The sequence below is a fragment of the Acomys minous genome, assembly GCF_964271855.1.
Source record: "Acomys minous genome assembly, chromosome: 17".
Classification (NCBI taxonomy): domain Eukaryota; kingdom Metazoa; phylum Chordata; class Mammalia; order Rodentia; family Muridae; genus Acomys; species Acomys minous.
The window spans coordinates 52,344,899-52,361,436 of NC_140500.1; the positions used below are offsets into that span (position 1 = coordinate 52,344,899).

Here is a 16,538-nt window from a genome sequence, read left to right on the forward strand (position 1 = left end):
GTATGACACTGTTTTTGTTTAAAACCAAACCAAACCACAGCTGGCTGGCTGGCTGGCTGGCCCGCTGAGCAAATCCTTACACCCACAAGGAAATGAAAACGGACCCAGAAAGTGATAAAAAAAAGCAGTCTGCGTTCCTACCGACACTTCAGGTACCGCACAGCTAACGCTGTACGTAAGGGCAATAGATAGCCGTGAGGTCTTTATTTACTCATTTTGTAGTGTTGGGGATGGAACCCAGGGCCTCACACTAGGCAAGCACACACCCCACAGCTTATACCCTCAACCCAACCTTATATGTATGTGCTTTGTAATGATCTGAAGGAGATATATTTTAGCTTATAATAGTTTTGTATTGCTTGAGTATGTAATTTTTGTAACTGAAAAGTGAATCACTTGGCAGTTTCCCACTCCTACGCAAATGAAACGGTATGTCCATAAAAAGGCTAGCACAGGATGCCCACAGGAGATTCTCTTACAATCCCCACACCCACAAACAAAGCATCTGCAGGACAAGTTGTAATAGGGCTATTGTGCCCATTGTGTCACAGGGCAGAAAGCAATGACGTCCAGTTTATATTGCTTCCCCCCTTACACATAACTAAGATAAAGCTCAATTTATAAATTAATCATTCTGAGAGCAATAACTCACAATAAAATAGAATTACAACCCTATTAGAACCTACTTCCCATTTAATAGTGCTACAGCTAGCCATACATAATACACACATAACAGTGCTGGGATTACAAGGGTGATTCACCATTCTTGGCACAAATCCACTGATATGATGAGGTGGTGACTTGGCAAAACCCATTCACAGTGACAGACATCTAGAAGTGTTTTTAAGGGGCGGAGAGGGCCAGGGATGTGGCTCAGTGGTACAGTGTCTGCCTAGCAAGGGTGAAGTCCTGGGTCCCCTCCTCAAGCAAACAAAAAAAGCAAGGAGCAGGAAGAGCTAGAGAGACGCCTTCACAGGTAAGACCGCTGGCTATGCAAGCAGGAGAACCCGAGTTCAGGTCCCCAGCACCAAAATAAAAAGGCAGATGTGGCCCTACATTCATGTGACCCCAGCACTGGAGAGGGGACAAAGATGGGAAAGTGTAGTTTGCTGGCCACCACCCTAGCTCAACTTCAGTGAGAGACCCTGTCTCAGAAAATAACATAGAAGCCGGCAGTGGTGGCACACTTGGAAGGCAGAGGCAGGTGGATCTCCATGAGTTCCAGGACAGCCAGAGCTGTTACATAGAGAAACCCTGTCTCGGAAAATCAAAAAGCCAGGTGTGTTGGCTCATGCCTTTAATCCCAGCACTCGGGAGGCAGAGGCAGGCGGATTGCTGTGAGTTCAAGGCCAGCCTGGTCTACAAAATGAGTCCAGGACAGCCAAGGCTACACAGAGAAACCCTGTCTCAAAAAAACAAACAAATAACAACAACAACAACAAAAAAAACCAACCACCACCACAACAACAATAATAATAACATAGATAATAACGGAGAAAGGGACCTGATGCTGAACTCCGGCCTCCATCAGCACACATACATATTTGGGTGCTTACTCTGCAAATGCGCCAACACACTTATGTTCATACACAAATATGTGCAAACATAAGGGATATTTATCTTGATCTGGGTGGTAGTTAAACTGATATCTAAAGCACTTCGAATTATCTCTGTATCTCAGTATATTATACTTCAGTCTTAATTTAATTGGGGGTGGGGGGGGGGGAGGGACCAGAGATCAAACTCAAGAAGAGTCTCGGGTTAAGCACACACTGTACTACTCACCTACAGTCCCCAAACCCTTATAACATCTCTCTGCTTTTAAAAATGTTACTTATTTTTGTGTGTGTCTCATATGGTATGCCAGGATCCCCTGCGGATGGAGATCAAAGGACATCTTTGTGGAGTTCTCTCCTTCCACCTTAGAACCTGGTCATTTAACTCAATTTTCAGGTTTGCCTGGCAAGTGATTTCACCTGCTGAGCCATATCTCAGGCCCTTAATGCTTTTTTAAAAAATCACAGAGAAGACTTAGGCACAGTTGCTCACACCTGTAATCCCAGCACCTCAAAAGCCTGAGGCAGGAGGATTGTGACAAATTCCAAGCCAGCCTGAGCTAAATAATAAGTTCCGGGTCAAATCCCACTCAAGAAGAAGAAGAAGAAAAAAAAGACAAACAATTCCTATCTTCCTGCCTCTCCGCCCCCACCCCTAAGCTCCACCCTGCCCCTTAAGCCCAGCCACAGCTCAGGTTTCCAAAAGAATCCTCCAACTCAAAGTGGTGTGGGAAGGGAGAGTCGGTCCCCCCCCCCATGCCAGCCCTGCCCATAACTTTCCCTAAAGACACCAGATCTGCATGCTCCAACGAGGTGGGTACTAGCAAGTTAATGGCCTGGTACCTGTTAAACAGGGCGTCCAGGCTTCACCTGGTGTTTAAAGAAAGAGCTTGGGGCCAGATAGATTCACTGGTACAGAAAATGCCTTGTACCTTGACCAAATGGTAGGCCAGTGGGCAGCCACCCTTGATCTCTGGAGCCCAGCCCAGCTATTGTCCCCAGACCCCTGCTGCCCTCCCTGATAAAGCCCCATAACTATATGCCTGGAAGGCACAGGCCTCCATCACCTGACTCTCATGGCCTCTCCCTAACTGGGACCCTGTGGACATGTTCTATAAACATGCTTGGCGATTTCATGTCATGGTGCCTTTAAACCTTCTGTGTCCCTCTCTGTCCATAGGAAACATGGACTCCAACATCACCTCCGCCTCTACCTCACCACGCGCACACTGGGTCGCATACTCTTAAGTCTTCCTCAAGACACCCCGAGGATTGCAGGGGTCACTGCAGCAGCCGCTCCCTCTAAATTATAGCACCTCAAAGCCAACATTCTATCCCCAATCCAGTGCTGCCTAGGGCCAGCATGAGCCAACATTTCTTTCTTTCTTTGTTTCTTTCATTTCTTTCTTTCTTTTAGGTTTTTTGGGGACAGAGTTTCTCTGTGTAGCCTTGGCTATCCTGGACTTGCGCTGTAGACCAGACTGGCCTCGAACTCAGAGATCCACACCTGCCTCTACCTCCCTGAGTGCTGGGATTAAAGGCAAACACAACCACGCCCGTCGAGCCAAGGTCTCTTAATCAACTAAATGAGACCCATTCAGAACAAGCCCTAGTTCTCACTCAGGGCGTGGATGTTCCAGGACCGTAGCTGCTCCCCACACTACATAAATTCAAACAATTTCTTTGGCTCGTGTTAGTGGACAAACACCACAAAGCAGGTTGCAGCCCTAAAGAGCCTGACTTTTACCCACAGCCACTGCTGAAGTGGGGATTGGTCAGCAGAGCCTGGAAGCCCAGGCTAGCCCTCTAGTCCCACCCAGATCCCCCAGTGGCAGCGGCTGGGCAGCATTCCAGGGACTCCTTGTGATTGACAGCTCTTTCCTGTGTCCAGGAATGTGCTCAGTGACTCATGGCACCTTATCACTGAGACCTTTGAAAACTTTTGGAGAATTAAACCTTTGGCGAGTCGAGGTTAGAAACAGGGTCCCCAAAACTCAGGCTGCCTCTGGGTGGGCTAGGGGGGGTAGAGGAGGGGCAGGCAACACCTGCTGCAGGAATGGTAGCAGAGCTCCACACAAAGGTGCAAAGAAGAAGGAATATGAGGTACTAAGGACCCCCCCCCCTTCTGATACACCCTCTAGCCCTAAGGACCACGGTACCCATGTCTCCCATCTCCTCCCCACCCTGCTCTACCTTCATGTCCCCAGCAAATCGGTGGCCCAAGCTCCATGAAGCCAAATTGCACAGTTTGCCACAGGAAGGCTTTTGGAAACCCAGTTTTGTACAGTCCAAGCAAGGCAGACTCCTGGGCAGCTCTCAATTGCCCCATCTGTAGAATGGGCTCTCCCCCCCCCCCAGAGCCTCCAGATTCTACCAAACAGATGTGGCCCACAGCAGGATACAGAAGGGGGTTAGAAAGTCAGGGAGGGTGACCACAACGGCGTTACTACAAGCAGTGCCAGGGTATCCCCCAAAGGACAAAAGCCCTCTGCGGATGGCACCATAGCCCTTGCCACACACCACAGTGACCCAAGACCTCGTGACACCCTCTAATCAGCAGGCCGAGAGCCGAGCCCAGCTTTACAGCTTACCACAAGCTTATTCAGCCTCATCTCCCTCAATCCCCTCAAGGACAAGGCGAGGCTGGCCTTAGCGTCCTTGTCGCCTGGACAGCCAAGCCCAAGCTAAGAGAACTACCCAAGGTCACCAGTAAGAGGAACATAGTCTTTCTGGGGACAAGAACTGGCTTTTGGATCTCTGGTTGACATATGCAGTGGGTAGTATGCCCCACCCATTATACAGGTGAAGAAACTGAGGACAAGAAACATTTCCCAAGGTTCACTGGATAGCTGAGCCAAAGTCTAAGACAACCTCCAACCATCTGCCGATGCCATCCTATTGTGCGTTCTTGGCTGGTGCCTAGGTCCCCCTCCAGCCACCCACCATCTTGCTAAAACACCTCCCCTTCACCTCCCCCTCCCCCCCCACTCCCCGATGACTCCCTGGTAGAGAGGGAGGCAGGCAGGCGGTTGCTAAGCGCTCACCCGCTCTCTCATAAAAATAAACTCCTTCTGGCTTAGACACTCTGGGTGAGATCCCCTCCCTACTAGCCAAAAAAAAAAAAAAAAAAAAAAAAAAAAAAAAAAAGAAAGAAAGAAAAGAAAAGAAAAAGAAGAGAGAGAAAAAATTTATTTAAAAAAGATCTCTATGACATTTATTTGAAAGCTAGCTGTGCCAAACCGGAGGCCAATTTACTGACATCTAAATGTAGCCACGTGCTACCAAACCGCAGTCTGAAGACCCTCCGGATCAAGCGTCTGGCCAGTTTTTTATATGATTTATTTCCCCGGGCAGGAAATGGGGGCCCAGGCTGTCTCCCAAGCCGTTGGGGCTGGTCCTGGGGGAGGCAGGGATCTGGCAGAGGCCCCGCAGTGACCAAAATAGCCAGGTCGGTGGCTCTGCTCAGCACACGCCTCCCTTGCGGCCAGGCTGGTCTAGGCTGAGGCATTTGGGCTCTAGGACCTGTTTCTGAGACTAGCTCCTTGCGTGGCTTCCCCAGTGGGAGCGGACCAGAATCTCCCACCCAAAAGAGGAACCCACAAAGGGTAGGGGAGAAGTCTAGAGGAAATGTGGCCAGCTGGTCCTAGTCACTGGCCATTGCCCCTAGCTGTCCCTCCAGGCCTTAGTCCTGCTACTCAAGCCTGGGGGGCTGTCACTACCACCTGCGTGCCACACCCAGGCAGCACCTAGAGCCATACCTCCCTTTTACCTCTCCCAAATACGGCGGAAAACCAGAGATGCCCATTGGGCCCACTGGGCGCAAGGGATATACAGCTGAAAGACACCAGTCTTGCCCACAACCAGGGACCCGAAGATACAGCCACATTCAGGGACACACACGTGCACACGGACAGGGTTCCAGAGACACGGCCACACGTACAGGTTCACACAGGCAAGACATCTACAAGGACATACAAGAGCTCACATCAGGAAACAGAGACACACGGCCACACTACACTCAGGTACGGCAGCCCAGGACATAGGGAACATCACACACCCTGGGGCGCACATGGGCACGGCTGCCTGGGGTGGAGAAACAGCCACCCTCAGAAATTGAGAAATTCAGGGACAAGGAGCCACCCAGTGGGACACGGACACACACACACACACACACACACACACACACACACACACACACACACACACACACACACACACACACACACACACACACACCTGCCGCCGCAGTAGCAGCCCCGGCCCCTTCCTTTGCCAGGGAAACAATAACCCCCTCGCCATCAGGGCTGAGCAGGAGACCCTCCGTGCCTCCCTCAGGGGTGAAGGAGATGGTGGAGCGCGGGGAGGCCAGACCCGCAGGGACGCGGGGAAGTGGTGAAGAGCGGCCCGGGGAGGGGGCTGCAGTGGCGGCCCACGAGCCCTGGGTACCTGGGTGGCTAAGCCCACGGCGGTTGGCACAGGGTTGGCAGGGCTGGCGACGATCGCGACGTTGGCTGCTGGGCACGGGAGTTCGGCTGCAGACAGGTCCCGGAGCACGACGCTGGCGACGGCGCGGAGGAAGCGGTAATTTATAAGCGGCTTCTCCCTGACCTCGCGTGTCTGTTGTCTGAACAGGCAGCTCTCTGCATCACCCATCCTGCTGGGTGGAAAAATACCAGCTTGGCCGGGCCTGGGCGGGGCCTGGGGCGGGGCTTGGATGTTCAACCACGCCCACACGCGGGACACACATACACACACACACACACACACACACACATACACAAACGCACGCACGCGCGCGCGCACGCACACACACATACACACACACACACACACACGCAGGCGCACATGCACGCAAGCGCGCACGAGCTCGGACACACAAAGAGCCCGGGCTCGCCTCATCGAGTGCGCGCACCCATCCTCATGCTCTCTCAAAACGGTGGTGGCAAGTTGCTCAGGCCCCTCCTGCAGGCGATGAGACGCTAGAGACCCAGACCCTTGGCTCATCTTCTGTCCTGATAGTCATTACCACACCACGGAGCTGTTTTAGCACAACCACCTCGCTCTGGGGATGAGGCCTGGGGCTGCCGTTGCAGCTAGGTCTGTGCCAGAATCTGCCGCTCCTTCCCAGCGTCCTCTCAGACCAGTGTGCAGTTCTGCGAGCCTGGCTGAGCTGCTGTGAAAAATGATCGTTGGGGGGCTGTGCTTTCTAAGCGCCCAGGCTTCACCATAGCTGTGTAACCTCAGGCAAGTTCCTCAGACCTTCCGTCTCTTGGTTTCCTCATCTGTAAAACGGAAATAAAAATAGTGGAACGCATTACTTTGGGCTGCTAGGAGGATCCGAGGTTAACAGTGTAAAGAACCTGAACAGGCCACCAGACACCAAGGAAGTGCCAAAGGAGTGTCAGCAAATGTGACTATTTTTAAATGGAGATGGCCATTATTCTTGCCCTTATTTGAATGAGATCCTCCATCTGACTGTCACACCCACAGCCTGGCTGAGCCAGAGGTATCGCTGTGTGACCTTCAGAAAGGTCTTCCCCTCTCTGAGCCCCAATTTCTTTTCTTTCCTCTCCACTCTCTCTGCACACAAATGGCTGGTATGGAGCATGCCTATATCCTTCTGTCTCTTAACCCGAGAATAAAAGCCTGACCAGCCTGAACCCATTGGTCCTAGTCTGGCACAAGACATTAAGATGCAAAATAAGGTGGTGGTGGCTCGTGCTTTTAATTCCAGCACTCGGGAGGCAGAGGCAGGCAGATCTCTGAGTTCCAGGCCAGCCTGGTCTACATAGTGAGCTCCAGGACAGCCAGGGCTGCACAGAGAAACCCTGTCTCTAAAATGCATACATACATACATACATACATACATACATACATACATACACACACGCTAACTACACAGCATTCCAGACTCACATGTCCCTACCCACAGCACAAAGGGCTGAGGCCAAGGGGCAGGTCAGAGAGTAGGGAAGTAACTGGTTTGAACCAAAGCCGACTTCAGGAAGCCAAGGGCCAGGGAGCATGCAGAGGGGTGGGGGTAGAGGTAGAGGAAGCAAGGGCCACAAGGCTGAAAAGGCCTGCAAGCACGGTGTCACAGGACTATGCAGAAAGCCAGGGCAGCAGAGAGGCCACAGGGGCTTGGATTTGGAAAGCCACCTGGGAAGGCCTGAGCCTCCTAATGATCCACACAGTATCACACAAGCGACAGCTATGGATAATGGGAGAATGGGGCTCAGGGTCCTTCCCCACCTTAAAGTCAGCTTTGCGAGCTGTGTGAGATCCGGCCCTTGAACTCCATCAAATGCACAAGGCTTTATGGGCCTGGTGCACAGGAAGTGCTCAGCTACATTTGTATTTATTTATTTATTTTGGTTTTTCGAGACCGGGTTTCTCTGTGTAGCCTTGGCTGTCCTGGACTTGCTTTGTAGACCAGGCTGGCCTCGAACTCACAGCGATCCGCCTGCCTCTGCCTCCCAAGTGCTAGCGTGTGCCACCACACCTGGCTCTACATTTTTTAATTTACTGTATTTTGAGATAGGGATGATACTACATTGCCTAGCCTGGCCCCAAATTGTTGGGCTCAAGTAATCCTCTTTCTGCAGAGCCCCTTGGGTAGCTGGGGTCACAGCTGACTGCCGTTTGGGCCACTACACCTACTATATTTGTTTGTTTAGCTTCCTTTCCTCTAGCACTTTCATGGCCGATAGAATTCACTGCGTAAACAGGTTCAGGCTGCCCCTCCCCAGAGCAGAGCTCAGCTCTGCTATTTCTCCCACTTTACAAAAGGGAAAACTGAGCCACAGAAGGGGAGGAAAAAAAAAATTGGCCTGCGGAGTGCTTGGCCAGTGAGTCAGGGAGGTGGAATCTGAACCTGGACTAGCTGTTTGTTTCCAGGGGGTCTTTGGGAGAACCCAGCCCCAGGCTGTGGGTGCAGCAGTCAGTGGGGCGTGGACTATAAAGTCAGTATGTGAGAGGCCGTGGGCTGTCAGAACATTCTGTCAGAAGTCTCTAACAAGGCGGCCTGCATTGAATCCAGTTCCACCAGATGTTGCTGCTTTGCCTGCTCTGGGCTTCATCCATTGTGTTTTGAGTTCATTGCCACTAATCAAAACTGAGGTGACTTTGAGTATATGAACACATGTACCCGCAACTGCTCGCATGCTTACGCCCTGGCTGTTTGAGCCTAAGAATTTGGAGCTAGCCTGACATCATATGGACACTGTGGCTTTTTATGTATTTATTTTTAAAGATTTATTTATTTAGCATTTATACAGTATTCTACCTGCATGTGAGCTAGCAGACCAGAAGAGGGTACCAGATCACATTATAGATGGTTGTGAGCCACCATGTGTTTGCTGAGAATTGAACTCATGACCTTTGGAAGAACAGCCAGTGCTCTTAACCTTTGAGCCATCTCTCCAACCCCCACTGTGGCTCTTTTAAAAAAAAAATCGGTGTGGTGGCACACACCTTTAATCCCAGCACTCAGGATTAAAGGCAGGCAGACCGATGTGAGTTCAGGGCCAGCCTGGTCTACATAAGCAAGTCTAGGACAGCCAAGGCTACACAGAGAAAGCCTGTCTCAAAAAAAAAAAAAAAAAGGAAATGAAAAGAAAAACATTCAGGCTGTGGGATGGTGGTGCATTCTTTTTTTTTTTTTTAAGATTTATTTATTATATACAGTGCTCTGCCTGCATGTACACCTGCATGTGAGAAGAGTATACCAGATCTCATAGATGGTTGTGAGCCACCATGTGGTTGCTGGGAATTGAACTCAGGACCTTTGGAAGAGCAGTCAGTGAGTGCTCCTAACCTCTGAGCCATCTCTCCAGCCCCTGGCGGTGCATTCTTTTAATCCCAGCAATTGAGAGGTAGACATACGCAGGTCTCTGAGTTCTAGGCCAACCTGCTCTACAGAGCAAGTTCAAGGACTACACTACCCAGTCTCAAAAAAATAAGAAATAATAATAATTTATTGTTAGTAGTAGCAGTAGTAGTAGTAGTTGTACCCGAGCATGGTGGTATATACCTTTAAGCACAGAGCACAGAGGAAAAGCAATTTCTGTGAGTTCAAGGCCATCCTGGTGACACTGTGAGTTTCAGGCCAGCCAGGATTACATAGTAAGACCCTGCATTAAATAATTAGTCCAGACACAATGGTACATACCTGTAATCCCAGTATCAAGGAGGGGATGATCAAGAGTTCAAGTCCAGCCTTGGAGACATAGAGAGTTTGAGGCCAGCCTTGGCTACATGAGACCCTGTGTCAAGCAATTTAAAAACCAAATAAAATAAATCTAGGGCCAGAGAAACAGATCAGCAGAGCTCCGATTGCTCCCACAGAAGACCAGAGTTTAGTTCCCAGCAAATGCCTCAGACAGCTCACAACTACCTTTTACTCCAGCCCAAGGGATCTGATGCTGCTTTCTGGACTCTGAGGGTACCTGCACTCCAGTGTGCATACACATGCCTGCCTGCGCGTGCACGCGCGCGCGCACACACACGCACACGCGCGCACACACACACACACACACACACACACACACACACAGAGGGGGGGGGAGGTAGAGTAAATGAATGAATGTAAAGAAAAATATTTTTAAAGAGGAAACTTTGGATTCTTCTGAAAATGGTCAGACTAGGCCACCTGCTCCCCCACACCTATCTGGCCCTGAGGGCATGCTCACACGGCAGACATGAGCCCCCCAGAGATAACCACAGTTATTTTCTAGTGTGTAGATGTTTACACGTCACCACCTAGCTGGTACTGCAGGGGGCTGAGCTGAGACTCAGGCCCTGGCCAGAGGAGGGAACTGGAAGACTCAGAGAGAACTGTTGGGCACACACGACACCAAACACATTGGCGCTCAAGAGGCCCTTCAAGGAAAGCCAGGCAGAAATTCATTCTGTGAGCCAAATACTGGCTGACATTCCAATGGGACTAACTTCTCATTTCAGAAACGAAAAATCGATGTTCAGGCAGAGATCCTGGCGGTGTGTGTAGGGCAATGGCCAAGTTTCAGGCTTTGGGTCCGTGGCTGTTACTCACTGCGGTGAACGAGATTTGTAAAAAGCCACTGAGAGTACATTATTCAGCCTCTCTCAACAGTGACATCAAATCGATCCCCGACTTTGAACACAACCTTCTGACCCAGCCAGAGGAGCTCTTGTCCTATCTGTCAGGTCACCAAGAGCAGTCACAATGCCGAGGGCGGCATAACACATGCTGGGCCATCTGGCCAGCTCGGGGAAGGCCACTTGGCACCAGCCCTGCAGAGGATCGAGGATCTTCTTGGCCAGCCTCATAGGATTCAGATGTCCCAGGAAAACCCTGAAGAGACAAACAGGGCTGTTAGGTGGTGGGTGGTCCTCCTCCCAGCCATGTCACTTTCTCCTAGGCTTGTCCTCTCCTGTGTGTCCGCATGTCCAGCGCTGTACCAGTGCTCACACCACAGAACCTGATCAGAGTACCCTGGCTCTCCAGAACCTGCTTCCTGCCTACCTATGTTTCTCTGGCCTGCTTGCTAACCCCAGATCCATTATGGGCTGTGTGACTTACAATGAAGAAGAACATAACTCTGTGCTTCACTGTCCTGATTTGTACAGCCAGACTGAACAAAACAGGTAGCCCCCTGCCCCCGACGTGAGGATTCAGTAGAAATGATTCATGGGTCTCAGGGTCCCAGCACGGTCCGCCACTGGGCATGTGGAAGTGCTCTTCCTACCCATATGCCCATGTGCCTTCTGAGCCTTCACTCACGCTGTTTCCTCCCCCACCCCAAGCATGTTGCCCACTAGCCTCCTGCAAGTCTGGGACTCAGGCAAAACTGTAGCTCTAAGCAGGAAGCACCCAGGAGGCTGGCTCCCTAGCACTGCCCAGCTCGACCAGCGCAGAGGCTCATGGGAAACCATTGCCGGATGTGGTTTTGGAGAGGTAAGTCCCTGAGCCTCACTTCCTCCTCTCTCTGAGCGTGCAGACTGCCCTAGAGCCAGGAAGGGAACGTATCAGGCATAGAAGCGTAACTGCAGGGTCCCGGGGACATACTGCTGCATAGGCCTTGCCAGCTCCCTGGGCGGGGTGACTGCAGGGGCCTCCTCCTTTCTGGCCTTCTCCCACCCCCCCCCCCCAGCCCATCTCCACTCCCTGCGGAGAACATAGGAGGGCACCACCGCCCTGGAAAACAGTTTGGCAGTTTTAGATAAGGTTAGACGTTTCTAGTAGGGCTAAACTCTTGGCCTGTGTGAGCTAACAACCCCACACCCAGGCATTGCGACTACGAATCCTACCCCCTTGGGCAAGACTGTGAATGGCCGCACAATTCAAGGCAGCTAAAAATGGAAACAGCCTGGCTGTATCAACAGGAAAATAGAAGCAGAATGGTTGCAGCTCTAGCCAAAGGACTCCTGGGATGCACAGAACCACGAGGGAGCCCAGAACACCCTAGGTGAGAGAAGCCAGACTCTCTGTGGTTTCATTTAAGTGGAGAGTCAGACAGGGAATTGAAGAGGAAGGGGAGGGGAAAGGCAAAGTGGAGGGACCGGAGAACCATGAGAGGGATGGGCTCTGCAGCCTGACCCGAGGAGGCCGCACGTGTCTAGGTATGCACATCTGAATGCTGTTCGCAGTGAGCAGTGCACAGGCCTTTGACTCTGCAGCCCTGGGCCCTGCCCCGTTCGTCTTCTCATCCAGCCACAGATCAACATCTTAAGCCAACGGCTGGAAGAGCTGTTTCAGTGGTTAAGAGAGAGGACTGCTTTTGCAGAGTTCAGTTCCCAGTGCCCGTATCTAGAGACCCCCAGACATCTGTAACTACCTCCAGGGGACCTGGTACCCTCTTCTGGCCTCCTCCAGAACCAAGCACATACCCACCCACAGACACACAAATATACACATAAATAAAAAGAAAATAAATCTTTAAATCACATGTTAAGCAAAGAAAAGAGGACTGCTGGGATATAGTTCAGTATGTACAGTGCTTGCCTAGAACTCACGAAGCCCTAGGTTCAGTCTTCAACATAGCATAACCTGGCCTTGGTGGCACTTGCCTATAATCCCAGCACCTAGGAGGTTGGAGGATCACAAGTTCAAGGTCATCCTCGGTTACATGAAGAGTTCTCGGCAACTCTGGGCTACTTTAGGCTTTACCACCCACCCCCCAAAAAATTTTTTTTAAAGAAAAATTGCATTTCGATGAATGTATACAGAACTTTTCCTTGTTACTGTTCCCTGAAACATTTGGTAGAATAACTGTTAACGCAGCATTTACAGCCTATTATGTTATTGCAGCTTTAATTTTCTGGCAATGCCTACTAGAACTGAGGTCTGGCACAAGCTAGGCAAGTGTCCTGCAGGGAGACCTCCCACAGCCCATCTAGAGCTGACTTAGTGTTCAGGGAAGGTGCTGAAGTTACAAAAAGACATCACCTCGTCACCACTGTATAAGCCTGAAGACCTGGGTTCGATCCCGGATATGCCCTTAAAAGTGGAAGGAGAGAAGGTTTCTTCTAACTTACACACACACACACACACACTGAGACAGACAGACAAACACACACACACTCACACATACCCACACTGAGACAGACAGACAAACACACACACACTCACACATACCCACACTGAGACAGACAGACACACAGACACACACACTCACACATACCCACACTGAGACTGACACACAGACATACACACTCACACATACCCACACTGAGACAGACAGACAGACAGACAGACAGACAGACAGGCACGCACGCACGCGCGCACACACACACACACACACACACATACACACATCCCTTCCCTCCTCTTCCTAGGCTTCTCAGGCACTCAGGACTCCTGGTACTCCTCTGCCTCAGAGCCTTTGCACCATGGCTTCCTTGCAGGGTACTTTCCCCTCAATCCTTCTCAGGGTGACTCCTGTGGCCCTGGACTAACACCCTTGGATCTCAGCTCTTTTGGTCTTCAGCTTGGCTTCTCAGATAGCCACCTGCCCATAGTCCTGAGTCCCCTGTGCCTCAGCCTGTTCCCTGTCTTATCTTCAGTCTAACTTGGATACCCAGGTGACTGTTCCACATCCTTTACCCACTGGCCGGTTTATATGTTCCCATGGCTCTACTGCCTATTCCATGTGGGCGGGGCCATGTCTGCGGATGCGGTGCTGTCCCCAGGAGCCTGTAGCAGCACTGCCCCACACTGTTCATTGCCTTCAGCTGGTCCTACACAAACTGCCCCGTTTGTGTTCTGGGCGAAGGGGCCAGTCTTCAGCACTGAACACACAACATCCATCAACAGAGCTCCCTCCTTCCCTGGAGGCCCCTGAGTTTGTGGCCTGAGCAGATCTTCAGTGGCCTTACTGTCCCCTTGTATGGCAAGCTCCATTTACCTAAGGTGGCCTAGTCCCACCCTCCTCTCACAAACTGAAATTCAAAAGATGCCAATTACTCACTAGGGTTAACATGGAGATTTGTTTGGTTATTTGTTTTTGTTTTTCAGGACAAGGTTTCACTGTGTAGCCTTCACTGTCTTGGACTTGCTTTGTAGACCAGGCTGGCCTCGAACTCACAAGATCTACCTGCCTCTGCCTCCCGAGTGCTGGGATTAAAGGTGTGCGCCACCATGCTGGGCTTAACATGGATATTTGATAGAATAAATTTAGGGCAGGCAGAGATTCCCCCACCACACACCTCTTTTTAAAAGATGTATTTACTATATGTATACAGTGCTCCACCTGCATGTGTGCCTGCAGGCCAGAAGGGGGCGTTAGATCACATTATAGATGGTTGTGAGCCACTGTGTGGTTGCTGGGAATTAAACTCAGGACCTTTTGGAAGAACAGTCAGTGCTCTTAACCTCTGAGCCATTTCTCCAGCCCCAGATTCCCTATTTTTTTTCTCTATCTTGGAGTACAGAAGCACAGACCCATTCCAAGTGGCTTCTCAGGCCACTTGGATTCAGGAATGCAGAAAGGGGTTTCTCAGAGGCTGGCTGACCCGAAGCCAAAATATGGAGGTCCTGGGATGAGAAGCAGAGGACCAGGCTCCACCTCCTGAGAATGAAGCTAGTGTGCATGTGGATGGGCTGATCCCACGAATGAAAGTCTTCATCAGGGGTTCCCTGGCTGCTCGAGGTTGAGAGCCCCTGCTCTGAGAGGGAGACTGGTGTCCTCTGTCTGCCTGTCTGTCTGTCTTTATTTTTATGTGTACATTGCCTGCATGTGTATATATGCACCATGTATGTACTTGGTTCTGAGGAGGCATGAGCTCCCCTGAAAGCGGAGTTAGAGGAGGTTGTGAAGCCTTATGTGGGTGCTAGAAATCAAATCTGGTATTACATCTCAATTGTTATCCCATCCCTTGTATCCTCCCATTCCTCCCTCCCTCCCATTTCCCCCTTACTTCCTTCCCCTATGACTGTGACTGAGGGGGGGACCTCCTCCCCCTGTATATGCTCATAGGGTATCAAGTCTCTTCTTGGTAGCCTGCTATCCTTCCTCTGAGTGCCACCAGGCCTCCCCATCCAGGGGACGTGGTCAAATATGGGGCACCAGAGTTCGTGTGAAAGTCAGGCCCCACTCTCCACTCAACTGTGGAGAATGTCCTGTCCATTTGGGTAGATCTGGGTAGGGGTTCAAAGTTTACTGCATGTATTGTCCTTGGCTGGTGCCATAGTTTGAGCAGGAATTTGAATAAATTAATAAAATATATTTTTAAAAAATAGTTGTTTGCCAAGTAAGAGTCTGCCTGAAGACCCTGCCCCATAGAGGGGGGAAAAAAAGAAAGAAATTAAATCTGGGTCTTCTGTAAGAGCAACAAGTACTCTTAACCACTGCACCATCTCTCCAGCCCCTCAGCAAGTGCTTTTAACCTCAGCAGCTCACAACAGCATTACCTGGATAGTTCAAGAAACCCTGGCACCGGGCTGGGGTAGAGCTCAAAGGCAAAATGCTCACCAGAGGCCCTGGATTCCATGCTCAGAACCACAGAAAAGAAACCCTGGTGTCAGCCAGGTGTGGTAGAGTACACCTTTAGTCTCAGCAGTTGGCAAGTAGAGGTAGGAGGATCTCAGCAAGTTCAAGACAAGCCTGGTCTCCGTAGAGACTTCCAGGCTAGTCAGGACTACAAGGAGAGACCTTGTCTCAACAAAACAAAACAAAACACAAACACAAAATAGAAAAAAGAAACACTGGTGCTTGTCTCCTCCTCACCAGAAATTCCAGTTTAATTGAGTGTGAAACTATTCCTTATTTAGTCAGGGTCTTGTGCATCCCAAGCTAACCTCAAACCCACAGCAATCCTCCCAAGTGCTGGGATTACAGGTATGAGCCACCATGTTTGGTTTGCCTAATTGTTAAATAAGCTTTCCAAATAATGTGAATGGCTCATCAGGACTCGGGCCTTGGCCCAGGGCTTCTGGATGGCCTACAACATCATAACTGCCCAGACATAACACAGGCAGGCCCACTTCCTCTGCCCTAATTCCTCCACATTCTTGCTGGAGGCTCTCTAAGGCTGCCTTCTTATATTTGGGTATTTCCCCTCCCTTCCTAAACACAACAATTCAAAATATTCCTAGCCTCCAGACAATAAACAAAGCTAGGGAGGCTGCTCTCCTTGTGCCCACTTATGGCCTGATCCAAGGCCTCCCTGATTGGGCACTCAGGCCATTGGGACTGGTCATCTGAGCCTGGGCGGACTAGGCCAACTCCCATTGCAACGGTCTCAGAATCTCTCAACTCTTAGGTGACCCTAGGCACACCCCCAACATCCCTTCCCCAAGGAAACAGACTCAACAGGGTGAGTTATTTATGCTAAGACACACAGCCAGGCTGATAAGGCCCCTCTGGCTTAGGGCAGCTTTGGGGCAGATGTGGACTCTGGGATTAGAGACAGCTGTAAGATCTTAAACTCTGTCCCTTATCAGCTGTTACCTTAGACAAGAGACCCGCCCCAGGCTAAGGCTCTGAGCACTCATTTGCAAAT

General features: G+C 50.7%; 2 protein-coding genes across 4 annotated transcripts in view; one reads left to right on the forward strand and one right to left on the reverse strand.

Annotated features, from left to right (window-relative positions):
• The window catches only part of SLC6A6 (solute carrier family 6 member 6), a 76,040-nt gene extending 69,940 nt beyond the window's left edge, over positions 1-6,100 (reverse strand). The window contains exon 1 of the mRNA XM_084764949.1: positions 6,003-6,100. The gene's annotated coding sequence lies outside the window, so the exon portion shown is untranslated. The remainder of the gene's footprint in view (positions 1-6,002) is intronic.
• Positions 6,101-11,562: 5,462 nt separating this feature from the next.
• Positions 11,563-16,538, forward strand: part of LOC311587774 (uncharacterized protein) — a 36,928-nt gene continuing 31,952 nt past the window's right edge. For all 3 annotated transcript variants that reach the window (XR_014775965.1, XR_014775966.1, XM_084764959.1), the window contains exon 1: positions 11,563-12,004. Coding sequence is in view for 1 of the 3 variants with exons in the window: in XM_084764959.1 (XP_084621085.1) it covers positions 11,895-12,004 (110 nt within the window). In the remaining 2 variants the exon portion in view is untranslated. The remainder of the gene's footprint in view (positions 12,005-16,538) is intronic.